The following is a 13,720-nucleotide window of genomic DNA, read 5'->3' as shown; positions in this document are numbered from 1 at the left end:
ATTGTATTCTATGAATTGTTTGATCTTGGCTCTTGCCTAAAGTAATCCCTTTAAGTAGTGTGTGTGTGTGTGTGTGTGTGTGTGTGTGTGTAATTAATTTTTTTTCAGTTGTATTGAGATGTAATTAACACACAGCACCCTATGAGTTTAAGGTGTATGTAAGGGGTATAGCATAATGACTTGACTTATATATATTGTGACATGATTACCTTAAGTTTAGTTAACATTCATCACATCGTATTAATACAAAATAAAAAGAAATAAATGTGTTTTTCCTTGTGATGAAATCTTTTAGTACTTATAACTGGAATTTATGTTTTTTGACCAACTTCATCTAATTACCCCACCTCCCATTCCCTACTTCTGGTAACCACAAGTCGTATTTTTTTCTATGAGCTTAGTGGGTTTTTTTCTTTTTAATTCTACATGTAAGTGAGATCATACAGTATTTGTCTGTCATATTTCAGTTAGCATAATGTCCTCAAGGCCTATTCGTGGTCTAACCGGCAGGATTCTCTTAATGGCTGAGCAATATTCCTTGCGATATGTATCTCACACACACTGTCTATATGTCACACACATGTCACATTTTCTTTACCCATCTGTTGATGAGCACTTAGGTGGTTTCTATGCTCCTGCTGCTGTATGTTGTAAATAATGCTGCAGTGAATGAGTGAATGAGCATGAGGTGCAGAGAGCTCTTCGACACAGTGATTTTTTTTCCTTTGTCTCTGTACCCAGAAATGGAACTGCTGGATCATATACTAGATCTATTTTTACTTTCTTGAGGAATAAATTTACATAATTTTTAGCTGAGCTTATGTTTAAATGGAAATTTATATAAAATTGCTTTAGATCATTTAGTTGCATGCAAATCAGATTTATATTTTCTTTGTGGAAGGCAGACAACATTCATTCCTTTGATCACTCTTTCAAATCTAGTAAATATAAATACAATACATTTAGCGTCCGGAGAAGTTAATGCCAACATGTGGAAGTGCACTGCATGAAAACTTAGTGGGCCTGTTTCTGAACCTATGTGACTTTAGCCGAGTCACTCAACTTCTCTGGTCCTTCATTGGTAAGATCAGCTCTTTAGACATGGAAGTCTCCTCATGCTTTGTTTATTCTCTTTGTCTCCCTCCGTCTTTTTTCTCCTCTCTAGCTCATCTTTTTTCCCTGTCTCTTCCTTCCAAGAAGATATGAGTGTGTGTGTATGTGTGTGTATGCGCGCATGCACACGTGAAATGAATGCTAGAAATCACCAGTTTTGCAACCCACTGTGAGATCATTGTTTTGTGGAGTCATTCATGATCCCGAAATTAGGCGAAAGGTTTTATAAAAAATAAACTATTTTATTTTAATTCTTTTTGTAATTTCAAAGAGGAATTTACCTTTAAAAACCTTCAATCAAATTATCAACTATAACATCACTTAAGAGTCAGACATGCCACCTGGTGAGATACAATATGAAGTAAAATCGTTTACCCTGAATCGAATCCGTCCTCTAAACCTCAAGTGTACAGTAAACTCAGGGGGTCGGAGAACAAGTGAAATAAAACACAAGGAAAACAGCCCGATAGATACAGCATGTGAGCTAGTCTCCAAGTCAACCGGTATTTTCTCCTTGAAAAGTCAGTGTCATGGAGAAAACAGATTGGTGGGGTGGGAGGTATTGTTCTAAAGTCAGGGAGTCCAAAAGGACAACCCCCCCTTCTAATTTTTAATTATAAAATAACGTATGAAGTAAAGTTAGGAGACTAGAGGGCCTGAAATAGACAAACAGCTGCTGGCGGCTCACCTTTGCCGTCCCTGAACCCTGTCTTCCAAAAGCACTCATTAGAGATACTTTTCTTCTTGACTTTGCCTCTGTCAGCCTGAGGCTTCCTTTGTTGTCCCTGAATCAATAGGGTAAAATCTTTGACTTCCAACTGACATGTATAATTTTTTAAAATACATGTATTAGACTTTGTTTTTCAGTAAGATCAAATAAGCATAAGCTTATCTATTAATTTTTAAATAGTAATATGCCTACCATGAAGAGATAGTCATGCTATCAATAGGACGATGATATCAAAAGAACATTTTTTTATGTAGACATGACAGTTAGGGAATTAATATATTTGTTTTCAAAGAGGATGTGGGCCCAAAGGCGGCGCCTCTGTGTATATGAGGCTGAAAGCGTATTTGGCTTCAGAAGAATGATTTCTGATCTAACAGATTTTTTTTTTTTGTAAACACAAAGAAAACTTGACATTCTTTTGTTCTGTTTCTTTCTTAATGGTTATATTTCACAATGATAGTTTTTAAAATAATTTGTAATTGCAAATGAGCCCACTATGAAAATATAGAACTTAAGAATATTTTTGGTGGTTCTCTTTGTCCTACATGTCCAGTTGGCCAGTTCATATTCTCCCAGTGCTTGGTTGTTTATGTTATTGGATAAATGGTTGTCACTTACCAAATAGGAGACTGTATATATTTTTTTGCCATTTAGGAAATGAACAATCACTTACTAAATCCAATTACATTTTTGTGCATCATATTACCAATGCAGCATTTCATCTGACTGAAAGAAATCTTTTGTTATGTTTGTGAATGTTAATTCACAAAGGAAGAACACTGTATTCTTGAAAATCAGTGACAAATGTTGATTGTAGAGCTATAAACTGATAATTTAAAAAACATTATTCCTGACTGTGTATGTCAATGGAAGTTAGCTCTGACAAATGAGCTTTTTTATTTTATTTTTTTAAAGATGTTAAGTGGAATTTATCACTCTAGTCCAGTGATTCTCAAACTTTTTGAAGTCGAGGCACATTTTAAAAGCCTACAAATAATTGTAGGCGCACTATATACAAATTTCTGAGAAATATGTTATAATAATTAAGTCAAATATTAAAGAAAATAAATATAAGGTCCAAGCTTGCTTTTATGGTAATTAAACGAAATAAATATGACAAAATTAAATTTATTCTGACATTAAAAAGCATTTTTATGTTACATTTTTTGAGTTATGCTTTTTAGAATTCGTAAAAAAGAGGGATTAAAAAAATAAGAAAACTGACAAAAAAGTTATCTTTTTATATATATAGATACGTTCTTAGTAAGATTTAGTAAATTCGGCAGGTCCCAGTACAAATGTGTTAAGTTTTTTTATTCTTGTGTTTATGAGAAACATGAGCTGATGTGTCCTAGTGATTTCTTCAATGTTTGAGCATATATTTGAAAGGCAAACTCTCTTTTCCTTATCCATTGAAGAATTCCTCTCTTTTTACTCTTGATTGTGTTGAGTGCAGAAAATCCCCACCATACATATCATCTTAACTTGACACCAAACAAAGGATAGAAGAAACTTGCCTCCAGTCTTTCTGGGGAACATGGAGGGTAGTGTAAACAATCCAGCACCACAGCTTAACAGCCTTTTGCAGCCTAATCAGGCAAGTGAGCTGGGGGGTTGGGCAGACTGTCAGTTTACAGCCAATTCCCCACACCTCTGTCTCCCAAAAATCTAAACTCCAAAAACCCAGCTGGTTTTTTGGTCCCCAACAGGCACATGTTTCTCTGGAATACCATAGGGCACACCTGGAAGTCTTCTAGGGCACACTAGTGCACTGTGCCCTGGCGCACCCTTTGAGAACCACTGCTCTAGTCCAAGGCCTAAAATTTGGTTTTAAAAGATAGTATAATCCTTATAAATTGCACTAAATAACTACGTAGCAGATTTAGATTGGGACAGATGGATAGTTTCCAAAATAATGAGGCTTCTGTGTTCAAGGTAGGTCATTTTTTTTTTTTTTTAATTTTTTTTTTTTTTTTGTATTTTTCTGAAGCTGGAAACGGGGAGAGACAGTCAGACAGACTCTCGCATGCACCCGACCGGGATCCACCCGGCACGCCCACCAGGGGCGATGCTCTTCCCACCAGGGGGCGATGCTCTGCCCCTCCGGGGCGTCGCTCTGCGGCGACCAGAGCCACTCTAGCGCCTGGGGCAGAGGCCAAGGAGCCATCCCCAGCGCCCGGGCCATCTTTGCTCCAATGGAGCCTTGGCTGCGGGAGGGGAAGAGAGAGACAGAGAGGAAGGGGGGTGGTGGAGAAGCAAATGGGCGCTTCTCCTATGTGCCCTGGCCGGGAATCGAACCCGGGTCCCCCACACGCCAAGCCAACGCTCTACCGCTGAGCCAACCGGCCAGGGCCAAGGTAGGTCATTTTTAATTGTCCACGTTCAGACAAAGATTTTTGTTTGGTCGTTTTGTTAAGAAAGCTCTTTGATTTTGCTGGAGTCTTCTCTCTGTTGGGAGTGTTCCCTCTGTGGTTGGGACACACAGTTGTGTAGGACAGAAGAGGACTTCCGTAGCAGTTGCTAAACTTTTCCACCAAATCCCTGACTTCACTTGTATGCATGAGAGCCACACTAAATTTACCCCACCTGCACATTTTTATTAGTTTATGATCTTTTTCATGATAATGTTTCTTTTAGTCCCCTGTCCACTTACTTCTTTAGAAAGAGTTTGCTTTTGAATGATGATATGAAGAAGTCCCAAGTATTTAGAATCCTAACGGATACTTGCTAGGGCATCGTCTGTAGTGTAGGCCGGCCTAGCAGAAGGTCGTCATGCAGGGCCATGCATCCTTATCTGTTTTATTGGTTATAGGAATGGAAATAAATGATGGTATCCCCCTTACTGTCTAAAAAAAAAAAGACTACCTTTGATTTATAATTGTTTTTTTTATTTTTGTCTTTTAGGAGAATTGTACTTAAAGTTCTTTAGAAAACAGTTGTCCGTGTCTTGCTAATCTATAGCAGAGAATATTGTTATACTCCATTATTTTTTATTTTAACCTCTTGAGACATGAAAATGCTGAATTATTAGTTCGGAGCTGGGACTGAAATTTTACCTGGACATTGTAAAACTGTGATATATTAAATACAAGGGAAACTTTTTTTTTCCACTTAAATGACTTTTGAATTTTATTTTTAAAGCTACTACTGGAATTTAATTTTAATATATTTCTCTTAATCCTTTAGTCATGAGACAGAGGTAACGACAACTCTTCATGACATGGTAGACCAACTGGAACAAATTCTCAGGTGAGAAGAAGACAGGTGGCTCTATGCTGATGAAGGTCTGTCTAAGCAATGTGACTTTAAATAGTCCTGGGACTCATTTCCTATTTGACCCTATGTATGTTTGACGTTTTTTACGAGTCAATTTTCTTAATGACATGTACTACCAGTTTATTTTACAAACTGCCAGTGTAATCAGATCATGGACTTTGAAAACTGGTAGACATGTGTTCATGTCTAGGCATTGCCCTTTCCCAGCTGTGTGATTTCTGAGCCTAGTGTGTTCGTATCTCTAATATCTAACTTGTGAGATTATGGAATTAACAGTAGACTAAGCATTTTAAGTACTTTGTACATAGTAGGTACACAAAAAATACTAGTTCCTGCAGTAATTATCATATTTATCACCAAACAGTGTTTATTATACTCCTAACTTTTCTTTTTGGGCACAGTACAGTTGATTGAATATCTGGATTATAGCAAACCCACTAGAGCCTTTAAGTAACTGTAATGATATTCTCTTATTGTCAAGGAAAAATCAAATTGTCTTTTTTTGAGACTGAAATTTTCCAATTTGCCATTTAGAAACTCTGATATTGTTTATTAGCAGTTATTTCTTTATGTGCATATAATTGTGCTTGTGTATGATTTTTAAATATTTGTATTAAAAATAAAATTTTAGGGATAATAAATTTTATCATTCCAATATATAATTATAGAAATTATAAATAATGACATTGCCTTATAGTGGTAATATGTATAGTAAAATATAATTTGGAATCTACTAATTAGAAATATTTTTCACTCAAATTAAAGGATGTTAGTGTAAAGATATTGTGAGTTGTATTTAAGGAAACATTATGTTTTTGTGTGATTATTGTGAGTTTAATGAAGAATTAACTATTTGATTTTTCTCAGGATTTCTATTTATTATTACCTTGCCTGATTTTTGTTACTCTTGTTCTGAAAGTTATACAGTGTTTTTTTTTCTTGTATGTTTAATAAATAAAGCTTTCCCTATTATAGGTCAGCCTGTGTCTCTGCTTTCGTCAACCTCCCTGAAAAATTGAGCATAGTTTGAGTAAAGCTTATGAGGTTAAGAAAGTATAGCTTTATTCCTTATAAATCTTCATGGTTACCCCTGTCTCCCTGTTGAAACTGTGAGAGGTGCTTTCTAAAAGAGATAGGTGAAATGAAATTTATTTCACCCCGTGTTGCTGGTTGTCGCTGGGGGCGGCCCTCCTAGTCACATGGCCTTTCAGTACCTCAAGGAACGGGCCACATCCTATAGGTTCTGGATGACCCCCAGGTCTTTCCCTGTTCAGCTTAATGGACTGACCTTTTAAAATAAGAACTTTTCATTCCTGTTCCATCTCATAGACATTAATAGGTGATAAGTGTTTTAACCTACGTAATGGCAGGTGACATGACCCAGGAGACCTGTCTTTATGAAGAATGATTGAAGGCTCTTTAGCCTCTGTAAGCCCAGTGGTAGTTAATTCATAAATGTGAGATTTGGGAGACAGCCCACGTGTGTGTCATGCTGATGGTTATGAAGTGGGATATTTCAAGAAGATTCACATTAAACCAAGGAAGGTTGTGACATATTTTGTATTTTTTATAGAATGGATTCTTGAGGGAGATTGAGCCTTGTGATATTCCTGTGGTTTTCCAGCTATGAAATTCTTTGCTTATTGCTTTTTTTATCAGTCTTGCCCATAACAAAATACTCAATAGGATTGTTAAGAGTTAAAGTTGGGTATTGAAATAATAGATTTGGCTTATTTTACTGATATAGTGCTTGCTTTTTGAGGACAGGAAAATTGTACTAAAAGATTTATAGAAAAAGATATATCATGCTTTGTGTATGTGTGTGTTACTTCTTCTAAGTGTTTTGTAATAAAAGTTAGTAGGGGAAATAAGATTTGATATATAATTACTAGCTTTTTTTTTTTCTTTCTGAGAATTAATGTAATATATAAAATTGGGTCATTCTATGTGCTGCTTTTTAAAAAATAGCAAATACCCAACTGCTACTTATACAGAGTGGGGCAAAAGTCAGTTTATAGTTGTAAGCAGACAAAACAGTTTATTCTTGTATTGTTACTTAGTGATTACTGTATTATTTTCCATACCTACAACTGTAAGCTGACTTTTACCCCACCCTGTATATTTAAGATGCTTAGACTTTCTTTGTTTAGTAGCAAGACCGTGAAACAGTTTCTTTCCCTTACAGTGTGTCAGAGCTTTTGGAGAAACATGGGCTTGAGAAACCAATTTCATTTGTTAAAAACACTCAGTCTAGCTCAGAAGAGGCGCGTCAGCTGATGGTGCGATTGACCAGGCACACTGCTCGGAAGTGAGTAACATAATTTCATTGGTGCTTGTGTGTGATTAAGAATAAGTACTGCTCTCTTTCTTTTTTTTACTTCATTGAATTAAAAATGACCCCACAGTAAATTGCACTTATTTAAAAAGTAGAATTTGGTAAGTTTTGATAAATATGTATACCCATGAAACCATGATGACATTCAACATGATCAGCATATCTATCACTACTGAGTGTTCCTTGGACACTTTAGAATTCCCTCCCACTGCTCCTCCCTGTCACACCCCACCCCTCTCCGGGCTGCAGCCCACCTGTTTTTTTGTCCCTGTATGTTACTTTTCCTTTCCTCGAATTTTTTGTAGAAAGAACCATTCGGTACACACTTGCTTTGGCAGACGGTTGCTTGTCACACTCAGCGTAAATATATGTGGTTCATCCATGTTGTACCACAGATCAGTAATGTATTCCACTTGATTTGCTAAATAGTATTTCATTGTATGGATTTATCATGCTTCGTTTATTCCCCTGTGGGTGGACACTTGAGTTGTTTTGAGGTTGAGCTTTTACAAAAAAGCCATAAATTTCATGTACCAGACTGTGTGGATGTGGACTTGGTGTTGGATGAACCCATGAAAATGGAATGTCTGAACCATTGGTTAAGTGGATGATTACCTTTTTAAAACACTGCCAAGCTGTCTTCCACAGTATTCCTACCATTTTATTTTCTAACCAGTCTTGTAGGGGGGGTCCAGTTGCTCTACATCTTCATTGACACGTGAAATGGTTAGTCTGTTTAAGATTAGCTATTCTAATAGGTGTATGTAGCAGTAACTACTCTTGAATTTAGTAGCTTTCTCTAATGAGTAATAATGTTAGCATCTTTTTATGTACTTGTTTGCCATTTTTATATCTTCTTTGATCATTTTTAAAATTAGGTTGTTTTCTTTTTGATTTTGAGTTTTCTTATATATTCAGGACACCAGTTCTTTATTAGATGTTCTTTGCAAAGATTTTCTCCTGTTTGCACTTTATCTTCTCATTCTTTTACTGTGTCTTCATTTGAAAAGCATATTTTTAAAATTCAGAAGATGTCCAACTTCTTAGTTCTTTCTTTTTTATTGTGCTTTGGCATCATATTGAGAAACTTTTGCCATAAATATTTTCCTCTGCCATTTCTAGCAAAATTTTGCAGTTTTACAGCTCTACATAGTAAGTCTTAAAATTAGGTATTAGTCTGGCAACTTTGTTTTTCTTTTTCCAAGTTTTTTTAATTTTTATTTTGGAGCCTTTGTATTTATGTACCAGTTTTAAAATTAGCTTGTCATTTTCTGAAAAACCCCTCAATCTTTTGGATATTTGGTCGCGATTATGTTGAATCTGTAGATTAGTTTGGAGAGTATTATTATCTTAAACCAGTATGAAGTCTTCAAATCAGTGAACTCAGGATCAGGATGTTTTCATTTACTTGGGTCTTTAATTTCTTTAATGAGCTTTGTAGGTTTCAGTGTATCAGTCCTGTACTTGTTTTATTAAGTTTATTCCTAAGTATTTTATTCTTTTGGTTGTTATTATAAAGGGAATTGTGTTTTTTTTTATTTAGTTTTCACATAGTTTATTCCTAGTATGTAGACATATGTTTGAGTTTTGATATATTGATCTTGTGTCTTCCAATTTTGTTGGACTCATTTATTAGCTCCCATAATTTTTTTTTTTTTTGCAAATTCTATAGGACTTTCTATATAAAAGATTATGTTATCTGAATGGAAACAACATTACTTTCTTTCCAATGTGTATGTTTTTTATTTATTTTTCTCTTTTTATTGGTATTAGCATGATATAGTTTTTGGTACACTCCATTGTTCATAGTGCTTCCATTAGCATGGTAAAAATTTTACTTTTTATTTGTGCGTTTGTATTTGAAGTGAGTTTCTTTTTTTTTTATAATTTTATTTTTTTAATGGGGTGACATCAATAAATCAGGATACATATATTCAAAGATAACATGTCCAGGTTATCTTGTAGTTCAATTATGTTGCATACCCATCACCCAAAGTCAGATTGTCCTCTGTCACCTTCTATCTTGTTTTCTTTGTGCCCCCCCTCCCCCTTTCCCTTTCCCTCTCCCCTCTCCCCCCATAACCACCACACTCTTATCAATGTCTCTTAGTCTCACTTTTATGTCCCACCTACGTATGGAATAATGCAGTTCCTGTTTTTTTCTGATTTACTTATTTCACTTAGTATAATATTATCAAGATCCCACTATTTTGCTGTAAATGATCCGATGTCATCATTTCTTATGGCTGAGTAGTATTTTCATAGTGTATATGTGCCACATCTTCTTTATCCAGTCATCTATTGATGGGCTTTTTGGTTGTTTCCGTGTCTTGGCCACTGTGAACAATGCTGCAATGAACATGGGGCTGCATGTGTCTTTGCGTATCAATGTTTCTGAGTTTTGGGGGTATATACCCAGTAGAGGGATTGCTGGGTCATAAGGTAGTTCTATTTTCAGTTTTTTGAGGAACCACCATACTTTCTTCCATAATGGTTGTACTACTTTACATTCCCACCAACAGTGTATGAGGGTTCCTTTTTCTCCATAGCCTCTCCAACATTTGCTATTACCTGTCTTGTTAATAATAGCTAATCTAACAGGTGTGAGGTGGTATCTCATTGCAGTTTTGATTTGCATTTCTCTAATAACTAAAGAAGATGAGCATCTTTTCATTTATCTGTTGGCCATTTGTATTTCTTCCTGGGAAAAGTGTCTGTTCATGTCCTCTTCCCATTTTTTTATTGGATCGTTTGTTTGTTGTTGAGTTTTATGAGTTCTTTGTATATTTTGGATATTAGGCTCTTATCTGAGCTGTTGTTTGAAAATATCATTTCCCATTTAGTTGGCTGTCTGTTTATTTTGTTATCAGTTTCTCTTGCTCAGCAAAAACTTCTCAGTCTGATGTAGTCCCATTCATTAATTTTTGCCTTCACTTCTCTTGCCTGTGGAGTCAGATTCATAAAATGCTCTTTAAAACCCAGGTCCAGGCCCTGGGCGGTTGGATCAGTGGTAGAGTGTCGGCCTGCCATGCAGAAGTCCTGGGTTCGATTCCTGACCAGGGCACACAGGAGAAGTGCCCATTTGTTTCTCCACCCCTCCCCCTCTTCTTCCTCTCTGTCTCTCTCTTCCCCTCCCGCAGCGAGGCTCCAATGGAGCAAAGATGGCCCAGGCGCTGGGGATGGCTCCTTGGCCTCTGCCCCAGACGCTAGAGTGGCTCTGGTCGCCGCAGAGCGACGCCCCGGAGGGGCAGAGCATCGCCCTCTGGTGGGCAGAGCGTCGCCCCTGGTGAGCGTGCCGGTTGGATCCCGGTCAGGCACATGCGGGAGTCTGTCTGACTGTCTCTTCCCGTTTCCAGCTTCAGCAAAATACAAAAAACAAAACAAAACAAAAAAAAAACAACCCAGGTCCATGAGTTTAGTACCTATGTCTTCTTCTATGTACTTAATTGTTTCAGGTCTTATGTTTAGATCTTTGATCCATTTTGAGTTAATTTTAGTACAGGGGGACAAACTGTAGTCCAGTTTCATTCTTTTGCATGTGGCTTTCCAGTTTTCCCAGCACCATTTATTGAAGAGGCTTTCTTTTCTCCATTATGTGCTTTTGGCCCCTTTATCAAAAATTATTTGAATATATATATGTGATTTTATTTCTGGGTTTTCTATTCTGTTCCATTGGTCTGAGTGTCTATTTTTCTGCCAATACCATGCTGTATTGATTGTCGTGGCCCTATAATAGAGTTTGAAGTCAGGGATTGTAATGCCCCCAGCTTCATTCTTTTTCTTTAGGATTGCTTTGGCTATTCGGGGTTTTTTATAGTTTCATATAAATCTGATGATTTTTTGCTCCATTTCTTTAAAAAATGTCATTGGAAGTTTGATGGGAATTGCATTTAATTTGTATATTGCTTTGGGTAATATGGCCATCTTGATTATATTTATTCTTCCTAACCAAGAACAAGGAATATTCTTCCATCTCATTATATCTTTTTCGATTTCCTTTAACAATGGTTTATAGTTTTCATTATATAAGTCCTTTACATTCTTTGTTATGTTTATTCCTAGGTTTTTTATTTTTTTTGTTGCAATCGTGAAGGGGATTATTCTTTTGAGTTCGTTCTCAAATGTTTCATTGTTGGCATATAGAAAGGCTATTGACTTCTATATGTTAATTTTGTATCCTGCGACCTTACTGTATTGGCTTATTGTTTCTAGTAGTCTTTTTGTGGATTCTTTGGGGTTTTCGATGTATAGGATCATATCTGCAAAAAGTGATACCTTTACTTCTTCTTTTCCAATATGGATGCCTTTTATTTCTTTGTCTTGTCTGATTGCTCTGGCTAGAACCTCTAGTACCACATTAAATAAGAGTGGAGAGAGTGGACAACCCTGTCTTGTTCCTGATTTAAGGGGGAAAGCCTTCAGTTTTGTGCCATTTAATATGATGTTAGCTGATGGTTTATCATATATGGCCTTTATCATGTTGAGATATTTTCCTTCTATATCCATTTTGTTGAGAGTCTTAAACATAAAATTGTGTTGTATTTTATCAAAAGCCTTTTTCTGTCTCTATTGATAAGATCATGTGGTTTTTCTTCTTTGTTTTGTTGATATGGTGTATTGTTAACCATTTTACGTATGTTGAACCATCCTTGAGATTCTGGGATGAATCCCACTTGATCATGATGTATTATTTTTTTAATATGTTGTTGTATTCGATTTGCTAGTATTTTGTTTAGTATTTTATCATCTGTATTCATTAGAGATATTGGTCTGTAGTTTTCTTTTTTTGTGCCATCCTTGCCTGGTTTTGGTATGAGGGTTATGTTGGTCTCATGAAATGTGATTGGTAGTATTGCTTCTTCTTCAATTTTTTGGAAGACTTTGAGTAGAATAGGAACCAAGTCTTCTTTGAATGTTTGATAAAATTCTCTGGTATAGCCGTCTGGGCCTGGACTTTTATTTTTGGGGAGGTTTTTAATGGTTTTTCTTCTTTACAAATAGGTCTGTTTAGGCTTTCTGCTTCTTCTTGACTCAATCTAGGAAGGTTGTATTGTTCTAAGAATTTATCCTTTTCTTCTAGGTTGTTGAATTTAGTGGCATAAAATTTTTCATAGTATTCTACAATAATTCTTTGTATATCTATGGCAGGGGTCTCAAACTCAACTCAGCATGTGGACCGCAGAGCAAGATCACAGCCGTTCGGCGGGCTGCACTAGGTCTACAAAAGGCAACTGTTACGCAACACTTTTCTCACTGCAGTTGAAAACAAAAAAAAAATAAGTACAACAAGCACAATCGTACATGCAGTTTACTCAGTGTCACAAAACGACCAGAAACTAGTTCGCATCACAACTTTTGTTAACTAAGCTAATATCTAGCTAGGATGCTAGAGAAATGAAAAATACAAGTAGGCCCCTAGGCTTACTTAATTTTATCCAAAATATTTTGAACTTTGTGGATTAGTCTGTGGGCCGCACAAAATTGTTTGGCGGGCCGCGAGTTTGAGACCCCTGATCTACGGTGTCCGTGGTGATTTCTCCTTTTTCATTTTGGATTTTGTTTATATGAGTTCTTTCTCTTTTTTCCTTGGTAAGTTTTTCGAAGGGTTTGTCAATTTTGTTGATCTTTTCAAAGAACCAGCTCCTTGTTCTATTAATTTTTTCTATAGTTTTTCTGTTCTCTATTTCATTTATTTCTGCTCTGATTTTTATTATCTCCTTTCTTCGGCTGGTTTTGGGTTGTCTTTGTTCTTCTTTTTCCAGTTCCTTAAGGTGTGAAGTTAAGTGGTTCACTTGGGCTCTCTCTTGTTTGTTCATATATGCTTGAAGTGATATGAACTTCCCTCTTATCACTGCTTTTGCTGCATCCCATAGATTCTAATATGTCGTATTGTCATTTTTATTTGTCTGTATATATCTTTTGATCTCTGCACTTATTTCTTCTTTGAGCCATTCATTTTTTAAAAGTATGTTGTTTAGTTTCCACATTTTTGTGGGATTTTTTTTCCTCTTTTTTGCAGTTGAATTCTAGTTTCAAGGCTTTATGATCAGAAAATATGCTTGGTACAACTTCGATTTTTCTGAATATGCTGATGTTGTTTTTGTGGCCCAACATATGGTCAATTCTTGAGAATGATCCATGTACACTGGAGAAAAATGTATACTCAGGCACTTTGGGATGAAATGTCCTGTAGATGTTTATCATATCCAGGTGCTCTAGTGTTTTGTTTAAGGCCACTATATCTTTGTTGCTTCTGTGTTTGGATG

General features: G+C 36.1%; 1 protein-coding gene across 1 annotated transcript in view; it reads left to right on the top strand.

The window, feature by feature from the left end:
* The window catches only part of NBAS (NBAS subunit of NRZ tethering complex), a 358,469-nt gene that overhangs the window by 152,370 nt on the left and 192,379 nt on the right, over window positions 1-13,720 (top strand). Inside the window, exons 27-28 of the mRNA XM_066386144.1 lie at window positions 5,030-5,092; window positions 7,305-7,427. Coding sequence (XP_066242241.1) covers window positions 5,030-5,092; window positions 7,305-7,427 — 186 coding nt within the window. The remainder of the gene's footprint in view (window positions 1-5,029; window positions 5,093-7,304; window positions 7,428-13,720) is intronic.

This window comes from Saccopteryx leptura, chromosome 5 (genome assembly GCF_036850995.1).
Source record: "Saccopteryx leptura isolate mSacLep1 chromosome 5, mSacLep1_pri_phased_curated, whole genome shotgun sequence".
Classification (NCBI taxonomy): domain Eukaryota; kingdom Metazoa; phylum Chordata; class Mammalia; order Chiroptera; family Emballonuridae; genus Saccopteryx; species Saccopteryx leptura.
The sequence above is the reverse complement of the archived record's forward strand: the minus strand, read 5'-3'. Positions and strand labels throughout refer to the sequence as shown.